The sequence below is a fragment of the Nilaparvata lugens genome, chromosome 11, assembly GCF_014356525.2.
Source record: "Nilaparvata lugens isolate BPH chromosome 11, ASM1435652v1, whole genome shotgun sequence".
NCBI lineage: Eukaryota > Metazoa > Arthropoda > Insecta > Hemiptera > Delphacidae > Nilaparvata > Nilaparvata lugens.
Genome location: NC_052514.1, coordinates 22,670,124 through 22,687,770, shown reverse-complemented (window position 1 = coordinate 22,687,770; position 17,647 = coordinate 22,670,124). Strand labels below are relative to the sequence as shown.

At 34.8% G+C, this 17,647-nt stretch overlaps 1 protein-coding gene across 15 annotated transcripts in view; it reads left to right on the top strand.

Moving 5' to 3' along the window:
• The window catches only part of LOC111057090 (PDZ and LIM domain protein Zasp), a 118,078-nt gene that overhangs the window by 78,574 nt on the left and 21,857 nt on the right, over positions 1 to 17,647 (top strand). For 7 of the 15 annotated variants that reach the window (XR_005572483.1, XM_039437879.1, XM_039437893.1 and 4 more), the window contains 3 exons: positions 5,710 to 5,782; positions 11,119 to 11,169; positions 16,856 to 17,072. Coding sequence is in view for 14 of the 15 variants with exons in the window: in XM_039437879.1 (XP_039293813.1) it covers positions 5,710 to 5,782; positions 11,119 to 11,169; positions 16,856 to 17,072 (341 nt within the window). In the remaining variant the exon portion in view is untranslated. Of the gene's footprint in view, positions 1 to 5,709; positions 5,783 to 10,324; positions 10,398 to 11,118; positions 11,170 to 16,855; positions 17,073 to 17,647 lie in introns of all 15 variants that reach the window. The other 8 variants (XM_039437882.1, XM_039437890.1, XM_039437892.1 and 5 more) reach the window with 3 other exon arrangements.

The window sequence follows — 17,647 nt, the reverse complement described above, 5'->3', positions numbered from 1 at the left end:
TTTTAAACAAATTACCTGTAGATGATGAGAATCATAGTGCTGGTATATATTTCGGTGCATAACAATACCACAATCAGTCATGTATCGGAAATATATATCAGCAATAAAATTGTTATCTTCTCCCTAATCTATCTAAACGTAATTAGTTTTAAATTTAAAATTTAAGACAAAGTCACGAGTTCTTTCTTTTATACTTTCTGTTAAGTATACTTAACTTTTTTTTACTTAATTAATTCCGTATCTCATCAATAAGTTTTTCACTCTCTATGTTAAACAAGCCCGCACCGTCACCGTCAAAAAGTAAACTGAACTAGTCGGTGACGGCGCGGGCACGGCTCAGGCAACAAACACGGTGACGGTGCTGACGCGGTGCGGTAGTATGTGTCCCTGAACGTTTCAAAGCATTTGTTTTCTCTCTCGCCGTAGTACGTCCGTCACACGGCCGTGCCGCGGCGCGGGCTCGGTGCGGATATGTGTGTCCCGGCCATAATTTTCAGTAACATTTTCACCTAAAATTGAAAATGAGCTTGAAATTCGAGAAAATGTGACTATTCAATTGCAAACTGTTGGCAACTGTTGATTCTAATGCATCATTTACTATGAAGAGTCAGCAGACCTCGTGTGTCTCCAGCGTTATTGCCCTGTCACCAGCTGGATCAAATCTTTGAATAGTAGACTTGAGATGCGCGGGAACACTAGCGTCAGGTGATCAATATTCATAACGGCAAGGAAAGTTGTGTGAGTGCGCCACACCAGATTTTTTAATATAGAAAACAGCATTCGAGGGCTTTATTTTTTAACTAGCCGTCAGGCTCGCTTCGCTCGCCATATCCGTTTAGTCAGACGTTTAGTCTGGACCCCCGACTGGATCGTCCAAGAATGCAATAAGCAGGCTCGCTTCGCTCGCCTGCATTTTTAATTTGAACATTTTTATCATATGTTAGGACAATCCAGTCGGGGGTCCAGACTAAACGTCTGGCTAAACGGATATGGCGAGCGAAGCAAGCCTGACGGCTAGTAATATAATATTCCCAGGAATAGCTCTGATTGAAGTAGCAGTGCCCAATCAATTTTTCCGCGATAAATGCATTTCAATCTTTAAGTTGGTTCCAACCTAACAAAGTCAACTCAACTTAATGCCAACCTGACAAAATTATTATTTTAGTTACCAGTTAACAACTGTTTCGAAGAAGTACTCTCTATATTATAGTTAAATATTAACATATGGTATGGACATTTTTCAATTATACTTAAGAGAATAAGAAGAATATACATGCTAAAAGACGAACTTTAAACCCTTAAAAACCACCTTTAGAGTTGAAATATTGCCAAAAGATTTCTTAGTGCGCCTCTAAAGGGCCAAGTGAACATACCTACCAAATTGGAACGTTTTTGGTCCGGTAGATTTTTAGTTCTGCGAGTGAGTGAGTGAGTCAGTCAGTCAGTGAGTGAGTGAGTCAGTCAGTCAGTGAGTGAGTGTCATTTCGCTTTTATATATATAGATATTAATTAGGTTTTTTGATTTGTTCATTCAAATGTCAAAGAACATTATACTTATTTTTGGCACTACGTTATAGTTACAATAGTTTTTTCAAACACCACTTAGAAGATGTTGGGGGGGGGGGGGGCAGCGATCAAGGCGTCTTACTTGGACCGTTTAAGACCACTGTGGCTTAGCTTGACGTAGAGTAAGGTCTTCCGACGATGTAGCACGTATCTTAGCGTATTAATGAGCAAACTATGAGCAGCTCATACCAAAGAATATTTTCTCATTCTCTTTGTATTTGATCACACTTTAAACTGTGGTCGAGTTCCAGTGTTCAGCTTAGAGCCAATCGCTGCCAGAGATTCAGAGATACGGCTAAGTTGGAAACCATAGCATTGGTAACGTGTATTATCATTGATTAAATAAAAATTCTTGGATAGGCTTGAATCTGTGATATCATGTAGCTCCAGAGACGCTACGTGATCCTACACTGGTTTGGAATGAACAGATTAATTGACATTGGGAGATTGTCCTACAAAAAAGTCGCTCAAGCTACATAAGGCAGTCTGAAACCAAGTACGTTACCAAGATATTCACTGTCAAAGAGTGTATACATTTTGTGGACCCCTCTGTACATGAATAAGTATTTTATCTGTTGAGAAACATTGTGGAAAAAACTTGTAAAACTTGTTTGATGGACAAAAGTTGAAAAATTTTAGTAATTTCAAAAATGTGACTATGAGTCACCTTATGATGGAACTCGATAGAGTCACAAAAAACGTTATTCTCAGTTTCTCAGCTTGATTTTCGATGACTGTTTTATCAGTTCACATTACATAGTCATTCTAATGCACCAGTGTTTCTTACTCTTTTTCATCAAGCTCTTTATCCTACGAGTGCTTAATCCCGAGAGATTCAACACGCTGTAGTTTCCTTTTCATCCTTTCTTAGATTTTCACAATGCAAAATGAGGTTCATTTCATTAACATAACACCAAGATACGAGCTCAAAGCATACATTTATGTTTCCACCGGAAGTTGTTTGATATCACTGAGAAATACCCTCATGACAAATATATTATTCACCCATGAAGTCTATCCACGTTATCTGAATGCAACAAAAAGATGAAGTAGAATAATATCAAATAGAATTCTGACTTTCCACGTGGTGTAAATAAGTTTCAATTGACAAGTTTAGGATGATAATGTTTTTTTCTTTGAAATATCGTTTGATTTATAGAATTTCACATCATCATATTATTCACGAAGAAAATAAACTTCACTTGCGTGAATAGTTTCCCGAGCCCTCATATCTGAATTATTGTACTTCTCAATTCCAAATTTGGATCATATATTTGATTTCATCCCAAAATAATACACTAAACTCACTTAGAATTAATTTTGAATCTTTATGATGGGGGAAATGTTGAGTTTATATTGTATCAGGGAGATAAAAAAAACAGTGGTTGTCGCAGAATTTGGAACTGGATAATAATTATCTGAACAATAATTATTATTGTTATTCATCAAATATATAGGTATATTCTTAAATCAAGAAAGAGAGTACATGGGAGGAGAATGATGAAAATAAACAATAACTGAAGACTTTAATTCATATATTTTTGCTTCCACTCAGATAGCAATATTTCACTGGAAAACTACTCACATAGTTAGGCCTACATCAAGTTAGAAAATCATTCGTTTTTAAGAAGATAAAAGTCCAATATCAAGTTTCCTCCTCAACTTTGCTCGACAGCAAAGAAAGTTTGCTAACACAGTTATAAGGGAAATTTAGATTTAATAGGTTCATTGTGATTCCGGCGTTCACTGTAGGATAAGAACAACGGATCGTATATTAGATAAAGACAAGCTATTTGTTTTCTAATAGACAGTACTCTGTTGAAGTTGTAAAACAATCTGGAAGATTAATTAGGTGTCCCATAAAAACTGGCGAGACCCAGCTAACTTGAAGATTACTTGGAGATTACGCAACTTTTCCAACAGGATATTGTGTGATGGGCAAGGGGATGAGAATCTAGTGTAGCGGGAACACAGAGATCCAGACAAGAGATATTGTGGGAGATTTCTTGAGTATTCCAACAGCTATCTACATAATAATTCATGAAAGCAGAAAAGTTGTTCACGAATCATAGAACAAAATCTATCTTCTGGAGAAAATAATAAATGAGATAGGAGAGTTAAGAAGCTTGATGAAAGAAAATAATCTGAATTTCAAATATACGCAAATAGACATTAATTTCGACTATCTCAGCTTTGTTCAGTTTGTGGAAGAGTTGCGTCTGGGAAGATTCAACTCACAGTGGCGTTTTGCGACTTCCCCCAAATTTGAGAATGCTGCTGCAGCTTCTTCAAACTTGGCTTCAAGAGCCTTAAATTTCAAGCATTCATGTTTTTGCTTGAAATGAAACTTGTCTGACCCTAGTCAAGAATAATAATCCTCCTACTAAAGCAGCTCTAGTAGGCCCTAAGACACCTTTACCCATGCAAAATACTGCAATATCATTCAAAACACTGTTATATCGTTCGAAATGCTCAAATCCAGTACCGCTTGCACATCTACATAATATCTTCTAACTCTGATGAGAATATCTGTGTAGAGGGTCTCTGGACTATAGCTAACAAGTCTCTGGTCTCTGGAGCTAATGCCACTATAAATGTGTAGTGGACCATTGTCTGATGAATCAGATCTGTCATGGCTCGTTGGTGGCTCACAATGAGAAGAAGAGTGAGTGAGAGAGGGCGAGGGTGAGTGAGAGAGAGACAGCACATCTCTAGCCCGGGCTAGCTGCTAGCTGCGGCTGCTGTGATGCTGTGAATCTGTGAATGAAGTCGACCGAGTCGATTGTGATTGATTGTAATCGATCGGCTGTGACATGACGCAATGACTAATCACAAGATGCTCAAGTGACGTCAAATTCTCAGATGGGAAAAAGAGCTGGAATCCAAGAAGCATTCCTGAATCAATCCTTGCGTGAAGATTCACTGGATCATCCAAAAATAACGATAATCACTGGGCAGTTGCTGACCGATTTTGTTTTTTATCTTTTCTTCCTCCTCCGTTCTCTTTCCTCTTTCTTCTATTTCTGGCTATCATCCTCTTGTGTTACCCTCCCCCTTCCCCCTTCTTATATTTTCTTCCTTTTCAACCAATACCTCATTTTATGAACAACATTATTTCTAAGTGATGCATTTCTGGAATTTAATTACTCTTAGAAGATATTACTCTCATCGTTTGGAATTCAATACAGTTACAGTACTGCTGATATCTTATCATGATTCTTTCCAATCAATTGAATCAGGCCTGTCTTATAATTATCACAATTCATGCAGCCTTCTCAGCATCGTTTTTATATGCATATTGATACATTATTATATACACACTTTTTCCATGTAATTATTATAATATTATTATTATATATCACATAATGTTTCCTCAAGAGTGAACTATGGCTTTTCGTGAAACGTACGTTATCATCATCCATTGAAGTATTTAGGATTGAAATATCAGTGATTGAAATAATAACTAAAGTTTCAATAAATAAAGTTCACGCGGAATTTTTTTCTTAGCCATTTGAATAGAAAATATAATTCACTTTTGTGGAATACAGTATACAGTAAGTAACCTTTTCAAGAATCACTTCAAATTTCTCTTCTAAAAAATTCTGAGTATCTATTTACTGTCAATTTGATTTTCTATTGAACGACACTCTCCACATATTAAGTTATGGATCATTCAACCATGTTCGATCCAAATATTTCTCCACCCTGCAGTATTCATTGAGCAGTCAGTCGAGTGATACATCAAACTCTCTTTACGACATGAAGATGGGCTCTATTCATTCCAGGAGGATTCTTCAATCCTGAAGAAGGTCGAAAATGATATTTGAAAGGACAAGATGAAGCTACATGATGCTTTCTGCGTGATATTTTATTCATCGAGCAGGGCGCTGAACAAGTTACACATTTTATGCACTCTAAAACTTAGTTTATCGTCGGCAGCTCGCCGCTCCATGTCCCAATTTCTAGACAACAACCACTCTGCTCCCTCTTCCTTTCTTGTCCCTTATTCCTTTTTCACCCTTGTCCTTTATTGTTCCTTACCCCTTATCCTTGTCCAACTTCAACTGTCTTCATAGTCATGCCGTAATAGATGTTTTGAATTTTTACAACTGTCATTTATTTAGTTTGTGTGTTACTTTGCAGGAGTGGGTTTCCTCCTTCGTCTGCTGCAGCGCCAGCATCGCCACAATCCAATCTGGCGCCACTGCCTTTCCACGTGAGTAATAAAACTTGCAATATCTTACATTTTTCAACATGGAAATGTTCAGGAAACAATTTGTTCCAATCTGTTTCGAAGGAAATTTGCAAAAAATGTTTTGAAAAACAATCAGTTTGGTTTCATATTAATGATATGTTTCCATGTCAGCATGTTTTTCTGAGTAGTATATAGTGTCACTTGACAAAATTATCACTGTCAATTAAATTATTATCGTTTGCAGTAACGAGATATCGTCACTGCAAGGAATTCAGCGAGTATAGTGCTGATCTCCTGATAAGTTCGTTGACACCCCTAACTCTCTGACTCCAACTCACCAAATCCAACTTTCTTGATACAATATCTTAGCACAGTTCAACACAGTCTAGTAAGTCTATGATCTTAGGTAGCAAATATAGTGGAATAATGGCTTCCACAGGTGAAGTACTATTTTCGGCTTCATTGAAATGAATACTTCACTGCGTTTTTTCAAGATACTCTTACAAACCCCATACAAGTTTTGATTGTTATCAAATTATTAACTTCTAGAAAGCTGAAAACTTGAGATGGAAGATTGTTGAAAGTTGAACCGAAGATGAGAATTGATGTTGTTGCCTTATCAGAAACGTGGATTACGGATGATGCTCATTTCACTTACGGTCTTGAAGGATATAATGTTGTACAGAATAAAAGTAAACATTCAAAGTGTGATGGGATATGTTTATTTGTTGATAAAAATTTTCATTTTGAAATAATTGATTTGGATATCGAAGAATCGAATTCAATCTGTATAGTTTGTTCAATTGATAACATCAAATACACAATAATTTTAATTTATCGCTCTCCAGCTACCAACATTAATAATTTCATTTCAAGTCTAGACGCTTGTTTGAACAGAATGAATGACACTACCAATGTAATTTTAATGGGCGATATAAATCTTAATATTTTAGAAAACAATAGTTTAACAAATGAGTACTTGAGTACTCTGCATATCAACGGATTTAAATCCTACATTAACAAGCCGACAAGGATAGTGAATGGAAATGGTACCTGCATAGACCACATATTTTTCAAGGAGGGGGGAAACATTAGAGACCTGCAGCGTGGCGTGATTATTAAAACTAACATAACAGACCATTACAGTGTTTCACTGCACTTGAGTGAAGCCTTGAAAAATAACGCGGTAGCAGGGGAATTATGGACCAAAACTGTAACTGACTTTGACGGATTAATAGCTGACTTACAGGTTGAAAACTGGGCTGATATTTACAACACCGACAATATCGATGCAATGGTTAGCAATTTCATAGAAAAATTGACACAACTCACAAATAAAAGAACAAAAACAATCAGATTAAGTAAAAAAAACAAACCAGTAAAAAAATGGATAACACCCAGTCTAGTCAATGCAATCCGAGAAAGAGACAAATTACACAGGAAGCTCTCACGACAGCCAAACAATATTGAATTGCAAACCCGCTACAAAAACTACCGGAATACTTTAAATAATTTAATAAAAAGGGCAAAAATAGATTATTTTAATGAGAAGTTCGATGAACATAGGAATAACGCCAAGAAAACTTGGGAATACATTAACGAGCTGCTGGAAATAAAGAGAAACACAAAAGAAATAAGCCTAGATGCAGATATACTCAACGATTACTTTGCTAACGTGGGTGTATCATTTGCCAGAAAAATATCAGGAAATGTAAGTGATATCCCAGTTCCTCGATCGCTATCAAATTCATGTCAGCACAGTATCTTTCTCAACCCCACAAACTCAAACGAAATAATGTCAATTATAAATCAGTTGAAAAACAAATCTACACCAGGACCAGATAACTTCACAGGACCTTTCATAAAAAAAATTTCTCACCACATAACTGGACCCTTAGAACATATATTCAACAAATGTTTAAATGAAGGATATTTCCCAAAAAAGTTCAGAGAAGCCAGAATCATCCCAATACCTAAAACCGGAGATTTAAAAAAACCAGAAAATTATAGACCGATAAGCTTGATAAGTAACCTTTCCAAAATATTAGAAAAAATAATAAAAAACAGAATTATGAGTTTTTTAGAGAAAGAAAATATAATAAATGAAAAGCAATTTGGTTTTCAAAAAAATAAGTCTACTAAAGATGCAGTCATCCACTTGAACAGAATAATTTTTGACAATTTTAATAGCAATAGAAAAACTCTTGCAGTGTTCATGGATCTATCAAAAGCTTTTGATACGATACCTCACAATATATTATTAAACAAATTAGATAGGGCTGGAATTAGAGGTGCAGCAAATGATTTATTTTCTTCATATTTGACTGAAAGGAAACAATACCTACATCTTCAGGGTCAAACTGATATTAAATATACGTCAGGTTTCGGCTTGCCTCAAGGTTCTGTGCTTTCACCAGTTCTTTTTTTGTTATATGTGAATGACCTACTCAAACTAAACCTCCAAGATTGCACCACTCTGTCTTTTGCAGATGACACTGTATTGATCTTCAGCGGCAAAAGCTGGGTAGAAACTTTCAATATAGCCAATAGAAACCTAATAATTATTAGAAAATGGCTTCAAGAACATATCCTGACTTTAAACGCTGACAAAACTAAGTATATCACCTTTTCACCCAATATAACTGGACAACCAGCAACAGATTTAAATCTTAAAATAGGGACAACAAATAATAACAATGAAAACTCTACAGATAATACAGAAGCACAAAAAACATTAGAAAGGGTTCACACGATTAAATATCTTGGTATATTATTGGATCAACATTTAAAATGGAACAAACACATAGATTATTTGTGCTCAAAGTTGAAATACCTCATTTACATTTTTTACAAAATAAATAAAATAAAAAACATAGACATTATACGGAAAATTTACTTTGCATACGCTCACTCATTATTTCAATATATTAATGAAGTATGGGGAGCTGCTTATGATACACATCTGAAGAAATTATTTATCTTACAAAAACATATTATAAGAGCAGCATTAGGAAGACCTCGACTCTATCCTAGTAGGGACATTTTTCTTGAATTTAAGGTCCCTACAATAAGACAGAATTATATGAAAAATATAATACTCCATATCAATAAGAATAAATCTAATTTTCCTGCACACATAACACCCCATAATACACGTCCTAACAATAGATTCAACACAGAACTCATTAAGCTAACCATATGCAGGCATCAATTTACCTATTATTGCAGCTACATTATAAATAAAATTCCAAACGATTTTATAGATAAACAAATGACACGTAATTTAAGCAAAAGCATAGATTATTGGATTGAGCATAACATATTCTTCAAACTAGTTGTATAAAGTATAATATTGTATCCAACAAGCATTGTTACTAAAAACATTGAGCAATGTTTTTTTCATTTTCACGTTCTCGAACACGGTATTGTAAATGTTCCCTCATCATCTTTTTTTGTTATCGTACATTTTTATGTATTCCCTGTGTGAAATATTCACTTCATGATGGCCTCAAGACGTCACAGTGATTAATTGGATTCTACTTTGTCATATAGTATGTACTATTCTTAAGTTTTTAATTTTTTTTTCTTTCTGAGCCTTTGAGACTTTTGTATATTGCTGTAATACTTTCTTTAGCTCTTTTTATTTTAATTTTTATATCGCTTCTTACTTGACCTGAATTGAAGCAGAATAATTTAACCGCAACTCACTGCCAACACACAAGGACTCTTATGTTGGCAGTGCTGAATATTACATTGATTACATTGATAATTATTGTTGTGCAAGTTACAATAAATGTATATTTTTAGGTGATTGTATATTGCATACTTTAGTGATTGTATTGTACAAATATTTGTATGTGATTTTTGGCAATAAATTCAATTCAATTCAATTCAATAAATAAAGTTCACGCGGAATATTTTTCTTAGCCATTTGAATAGAAAATATAATTCACTTTTGTGGAATACAGTATACAGTAAGTAACCTTTTCAAGAATCACTTCAAATTTCTCTTCTAAAAAATTCTGAGTATCTATTTTCTGTCAATTTGATTTTCTATTGAACGACACTCTCCACATATTAAGTTATGGATCATTCAACCATGTTCGATCCAAATATTTCTCCACCCTGCAGTATTCATTGAGCAGTCAGTCGAGTGATACATCAAACTCACTTTACGACATGAAGATGGGCTCTATTCATTCCAGGAGGATTCTTCAATCCTGAAGAAGGTCGAAAATGATATTTGAAAGGACAAGATGAAGCTACATGATGCTTTCTGCGTGATATTTTATTCATCGAGCAGGGCGCTGAACAAGTTACACATTTTATGCACTCTAAAACTTAGTTTATCGTCGGCAGCTCGCCGCTCCATGTCCCAATTTCTAGACAACAACCACTCTGCTCCCTCTTCCTTTCTTGTCCCTTATCCCTTTTTCACCCTTGTCCTTTATTGTTCCTTACCCCTTATCCTTGTTCAACTTCAACTGTCTTCATAGTCATGCCGTAATAGATGTTTTGAATTTTTACAACTGTCATTTATTTAGTTTGTGTGTTACTTTGCAGGAGTGGGTTTCCTCCTTCGTCTGCTGCAGCGCCAGCATCGCCACAATCCAATCTGGCGCCACTGCCTTTCCACGTGAGTAATAAAACTTGCAATATCCTACATTTTTCAACATGGAAATGTTCAGGAAACAATTTGTTCCAATCTGTTTCGAAGGAAATTTGCAAAAAATGTTTTGAAAAACAATCAGTTTGGTTTCATATTAATGATATGTTTCCATGTCAGCATGTTTTTCTGAGTAGTATATAGTGTCACTTGACAAAATTATCACTGTCAACTAAATTATTATCGTTTGCAGTAACGAGATATCGTCACTGCAAGGAATTCAGCGAGTATAGTGCTGATCTCCTGATAAGTTCGTTGACACCCCTAACTCTCTGACTCCAACTCACCAAATCCAACTTTCTTGATACAATATCTTAGCACAGTTCAACACAGTCTAGTACGTCTATGATCTTAGGTAGCAAATATAGTGGAATAATGGCTTCCACAGGTGAAGTACTATTTTCGGCTTCATTGAAATGAATACTTCACTGCGTTTTTTCAAGATACTCTTACAAACCCCATACAAGTTTTGATTGTTATCAAATTATTAACTTCTAGAAAGCTGAAAACTTGAGATGGAAGATTGTTGAAAGTTGAACCGAAGATGAGAATTGATGTTGTTGGGAGAATGATTATTGCTTATTCTTGGGAGAATTGATCGACCTCTCGCATATTCAGTATTAAGAGAAAAATAACTTTCAATATTTTCCCACTGTAATTTTTTTTCTGATGATAATTTGCTGTTTTACAGACACCAAGAGTGGCACCTTCTCACGTGGCTGCTCCAAGACCTGTACCTAAGGTGCTTTCAATTATATTTTCAAAACACGAAAATAACACATTGCTTCTTGTGTGTTTTTGTGAAGATTTGTGTTGTCCTTTCTCGATTTCTTCTCAAAAAACTCAATCAACTCAGCTCCTCAGTATAAAAATAAATCAGTATCAGCTCATATAGGAATAAACTCTAATCTTACTTGCTGAACTAAATACAAGCTTTCAGGTAGAAAGTCGAGTGAAATTATTTTTTACCATTAAGATCTGCCATGATACATAGAGTTACTGAAGAATATGCTGCTAAAACTGGTATTTTAGGAGATCGCTTGTACTATTATAGTTTTATATAATTATTAACAATGATTTTCTGAATTGTGTATCATTAAGGAATTGTATTCTTCAACTGCTGTCGAGTTTGATCGATCATGCTACTAACCTCATCATTTCAAATTTTATAATATGTTGAAAATCTTGTATTGTGTGAAGGAGGCGAAATTGGTTTCCACCTGTTGTCTCCATTAATGAATATTATTATTATCATTACATTTAGATTTTTTTGTGTATTTTAATGAAGTCAAATAGATGGATCATACTCCAGGAATCTTCTATAGCTATTCACGAATCAAAAAAGCAAGTAGGTGTCAGGATAGAGGTTGATTTAGAATTATATTATCTATTATGGATGTAGATAGTAATTGAGTATAAAGCTTTTCCAATAATTCGGCTGCTTAAAACATCAATTTCCATTCTTATAACATATTTTGTAATCATTGAATACATTTCCGTTTCCACAGTTTATTCTCTCATTAATAAATGCTTATTTTATGTGTGAAGCTCCTTCTGATTCTGTAAAGATTTGTGTTGTCCTTTCTCGATTTCTTCTCAAAAACTCAATCAACTCAGCTCCTCAGTATAAAAATAAATCAGTATCAGCTCATATAGGAATAAACTCTAATCTTACTTGCTGAACTAAATACAAGCTTTCAGGTAGAAAGTCGAGTGAAATTATTTTTTACCATTAAGATCTGCCATGATACATAGAGTTACTGAAGAATATGCTGCTAAAACTGGTATTTTAGGAGATCGCTTGTACTATTATAGTTTTATATAATTATTAACAATGATTTTCTGAATTGTGTATCATTAAGGAATTGTATTCTTCAACTGCTGTCGAGTTTGATCGATCATGCTACTAACCTCATCATTTCAAATTTTATAATATGTTGAAAATCTTGTATTGTGTGAAGGAGGCGAAATTGGTTTCCACCTGTTGTCTCCATAAATGAATATTATTATTATCATCACATTTAGATTTTTTGTGAATTTTAATGAAGTCAAATAGATGGATCATACTCCAGGTATCTTCTATAGCTATTCACGAAATCAAAAAAGCAAGTAGGTGTCAGGATAGAGGTTGATTTAGAATTATATTATCTATTATGGATGTAGATAGTAATTAAGTATATAGCTTTTCTAAGAATTCGGCTGCTTAAAACATCAATTTCCATTCTTATAACATATTTTGTAATCATTGAATACATTTCCGTTTCCACAGTTTATTCTCTCATTAATAAATGCTTATTTTATGTGTGAAGCTCCTTCTGATTCTGTAAATAGCCTAGTCTTTCTTCCTGTTTGCTCTCTCTCTCTCTCTAGTCGTAACTAGTTCAAAGCTCTTCTAATAGTGAATTTTATGGGCTTAAAAATGTATAGATAGCTCTTATTTTAATTGTACATACCAATTATTGTTCAGTGATGCTCCTGCATTGCAGTTGTGCGCATCCCATTAACTTCAAGAAACAAACATTTTTATTTGCTACAAAAACTTTACAAGAGCATCGAAGTGAAACTGTAATAATTTTCTAGAAAGAGAACATTCAATCCATAGGGAAAGTTTTCGAATAGAAAGTAATTTATATGTTCTCTTCTCAAATAACTCAACTAATCTAATTGTTCGGGAAATTTTTTTATTTTTGGAACTTATTTCTGTACTCAAATATTTCTGTACTGGAATGCTTCTACTCAATGAATTCAGTGGCCTGCTAGCATCATCTAGATGGAGTGTGGCTGGTAAAGAGTTATCTCATTGTACAGTATAATGTGAGCCTACAGTGTATAATGTACTGTTGCGACAGTACTGTGTGCTATGACAGCACTAAGAAATATAATATTTACTGTAAACAGTATTATGCAGTACTTATTCATCCTGACTATTGTTTTTTATTCACTCATCTTCACCTTTGACGTCTACATTGTACGAGCCATTTCTACTAAGGAGAGGTTCAGTAATTTTGACACCTCTCAATGCGGTTAAGCAGGCAACGCAATAGAATTCTGATGATACTAATACTCATACTATATACTACTATATACAAGCTGATCTCGAACATATTGTACTCGCCTAAAGTTGCAGGGAATTCGATCTCTATGGAATCGAGTTTGAGCTCCATACCTTCGAAATATATTATGCTGAACAATGTCATGAGTGAGAGAGTGAGCCAACTCTCCTCTTGCTCACACGAAATCGATTAGTCTTGTATATAGGCTTCCCCTGTACAATGTACTCTGACATATCAGCATATCAGGCTATTAGTTATGCTTATCTATTGTTCTGTCAATCCAGGAATTGTTAATCAAATTCCCAATTGCGCACTGTTTTAATGGAATTCGTCAATATGAAGTTTCGATGCTTGACATTGGATGATATTGTAACGCATTAGTAACGGTTGATTGGTAATTGATTTGTCATGTAATGTAAGTCATCTTGATCAATCCAATTCCAATATCCATAATGTATGTTCGCGCATACAGAGTTGTTGATATATGACTATTAGCACGGTTTGGAAGTAATTTCACTTTTTCACAGTATAGAAACCTAATTGTGGACTCAAGAATCCAGAAAGAGACAAACTGAGAGAATAATTTTTTTGAAATGATTATGATTTCATTCGTGAACGAATAAACAATTTGCAACTTATTGAGATGTAGTAGCTATTTAACACAATAAAGTCACAGAGTTATTCATCGAATGACGAATGGTATGAACTACTAAGGGCAATTAAACGTGAGGCTCACTTCACACCATCTATAACATCGAAGAAAATATTAGTATCCATATGAAACTCTTATATAAAGTCATAGGCCAACTCGTAAAACAAGACTGTTATTTTATTTATGTAAAAAGTTCATCCAAATTTCGTATCAATTGATATATTTCTTCTATAACTAATCAACCAGCTTATCGTCAATACATTGCTATTATGGAAAAGGCGGCTTGCTTTAATACACTGCACAGGAAGCGAAAATAACAGATTCTCAGAATGAAAATAACCTACTTTGTGAATGAAAAAAAAATTAGATGAGAAGGATGTCTGAGCGAGGTTATATTGAAAAATGAAAATTTGAATATTGTTTCCGAGAACCCACAGCTTGCCTAATGCCTGGGAATCGAAAATTGATTCTAAAATTGAAAACAACTCCTGAAAGGTTGTTTTTAGCTATTTTCCTGTAGCAATTTTTTCGCATCTGATGAAAAAAGTTTGAATTTATTGGGAATTGGATTTGTTCATTCATATCTTTTCCACTTTATTTGAATGCTGTCCAAAAACTCCCATCTGCAATTACGTATGATTGATGACAAGGGGAAATCGGAAGGATTTGGGAAAAATATGGGACACATTTCCAAACAATAATTCATCATTGCAGAGTTCTTCTGTAACGGAAAACAAGACTAGAGAGCAATCTATTCTTGCCACCTTGTTGGTTACTTCTATTCACTTCTCGTTTCGTTTGACAGACTACCACATAGCAAAAAATGCAAATTGCCATTTTATATCTGAATATCGGGGCACCGAGCTTCGCTCGTTATTTTTATTTATTGATAAACAGAACACAATATTCTCTAAAATGATCGTGTTTATATTTCACAGCTGGCTATTATATGTCATCTTATCAATTTCGGGGATGCGATTTTTTGATTTTACATACTCACTCGCTCACTCACTTATTACTATCCACAGCTGTTTCAGCCAAGGATGAATTATCCTTTTAATATCGTTCAGCGGGTTTTCCCAAGGATGAGACCTAGTGCAATCGAATTTTTATATAATAAACCTACTATGTTCCAAATTTCGTGAAAATCGTTAGAGCCGTTTTCGAGATCCGTTTTCGAGATCCGTTGAACATAAATAACCAGATATAAATATAAATAACCAGATATTAAAATACAGAAATTGCTCTCTTATTATAATAGAATATAATCTCATTGATCATTCTCAAATCTGACTCTATAATATAGTGAATATAATATCTATTATGGGAAAAGAATCAAGGGAATATAACGTTATTTGTATTGGGGATTTGAAGCGGAAATAACACTTAGGTGATTCAGGAATATGAAACGAGTTGCTAAATTGATAATCATCAGCATTTCATGATTTGATAACATGGAATTTGGAGGGGAACTATTCATAGGTTGAAAATGTTCATTCAGTTTTCTGATGTGTACGGTACTGCAAAAACTAATGCGATGGCTTCAAATAACTCCAGAAATATTTGAATCACAGTCTACAGTGAATAATGATAGATATTTGTTATAACCCACTGTTGATTACTTTGTCATGTGATAAATAGATTTAGCCCAGTCAACGAAGAGTTATAGAGGGAAAAGTTTGGAAGACATTTTTTGACCCCGCAATCCTGTTCAGGGTAGTGAGGAGGTAAACATATCAAAAGTCCACACCCCTACTCCCTGACACAAGTCAATAATTGGGTTCAAAACATTCTCTCCAAATTCCTTTTTCAATTGGCTATTTTTGCATAACTGAATATCTCACACTCAACACTGAAGCTGCTGCAACAGTCGTGGGGATGTGCGTAAACTTGTGAAATTATACATCAAATTGGAGAGAATTTGATGCTCTATAAGCTTATGATCAGCATGGATTTTTCCCATCGATATTAACAAAGTTATAAGAGCAAAAATAGCAAAAAATCGAAGGAAAATGTGTTTTTTTTTCAAAAATGTCACATCTTTCAGAGCGGATATCTCGAAAAGTGAAAGAGATATGAGAAAAGTTGTGAGATTAATATTGTAGGAAATTATGTAAGCTTTAATTTCTTATGGAATAGTCATGTCTGTAAAATGCATAATTTTCTATGCGAGAAACCAAAAAATGGTACCTTTGAACCACCCCCACCCCCTTATCACAGTCGGTAGGGGTGGGGACTTTTGATATGTTTACCTCCTCACTACCCTAAACAGGACTGCGTGGTCAAAAATTGTCTTCCAAACTTTTCCCTCTATACCCTTTTTTGAGCATTCATTGCCTGGACAAAAGAACAGTGGTATCTATTTTTAATGATCAATTAATGGATCTTTAAGTATCCATCATGAAGAAAATAACTTTCACTTCTTCCCTCTTGAGTCTCTAGTGAATATACCTTGTCCTTTGCCTTTGCCTTGTCCTTGTCCTTGTCATTCTCCATAACAACAGTGATGCAAGGCGATTCGGACAAGTTGAGATATCACTAGTCTCTCACGACTGATGTGTTGTCACTTTAATGAGCTTTATTAATGAGCTGTTATGTGGAATTAATGCTATGCATTCATTGATTTCTGGAGACAAGAGGTTACCTCTTCTTTGAATATACATAAAAGAAAAATTTAAATGATACTATGAAGATAATAATATATTTGTTGTATTTGTGTTCAGTCTTCGGGATCAACCAATACAGTGCCGAAGCCGTTTAGCAGCGTTCAACCGCCTTCGGCTCCTTACCAGCCCCCGGCAGCTCCTTACCAGCCACCGGCAGCTCCTTACCAGCCACCGGCAGCTCCTTACCAGCCCCCAGCGGCTCCTGCACCTCCCGCCCCTGCTCCAGCCCCTGCGCCACCTGCAGCGGCCCCCTTCTACAACAAACCTCAATCAGGTAAGGCTCATTGTCATTCAAGATCTCGTTAAAATAGTATGTAAGATCAATAATAATGGAGGATTATCCTCATTGAGGTTTATCCTAATTGAAGATATATAATATTTGGAATATAATCTCGGATATCCTCAATGAAAATTAATTTAGGATTCATTGGAGTTGAATTTGGGATTAACTAAAGAATCAAATCCATTACCAATATTGGCGACAAGTTTCATTCAGTTCCAAATTGATTGAGAATCTAAAACAGTCGAATCAAGATTGATCATCTTGATTGGACAAGGATGCATTAACTTATAATTCGGGATTGTATTATGAAGATGTAGACGGATTGATTCCACTCCAGGATTGATTTAGGAATAATTCATAATCACATTTGGGATTGGGATCCATAATATTCTAAATTCTGATTAGAGTAACATTTTCCGATGTTCCACTGGACAATTGAAGGTTCAATACAGAGCAAGATACAATTGGGGATTATTTAGGAGTTCATGAATTTGAGAGGATCAACATGGGAATCATGTCAGTCTGAAAGTGACGATTTTATGGAATGAATGCTTTTATTATAGGTT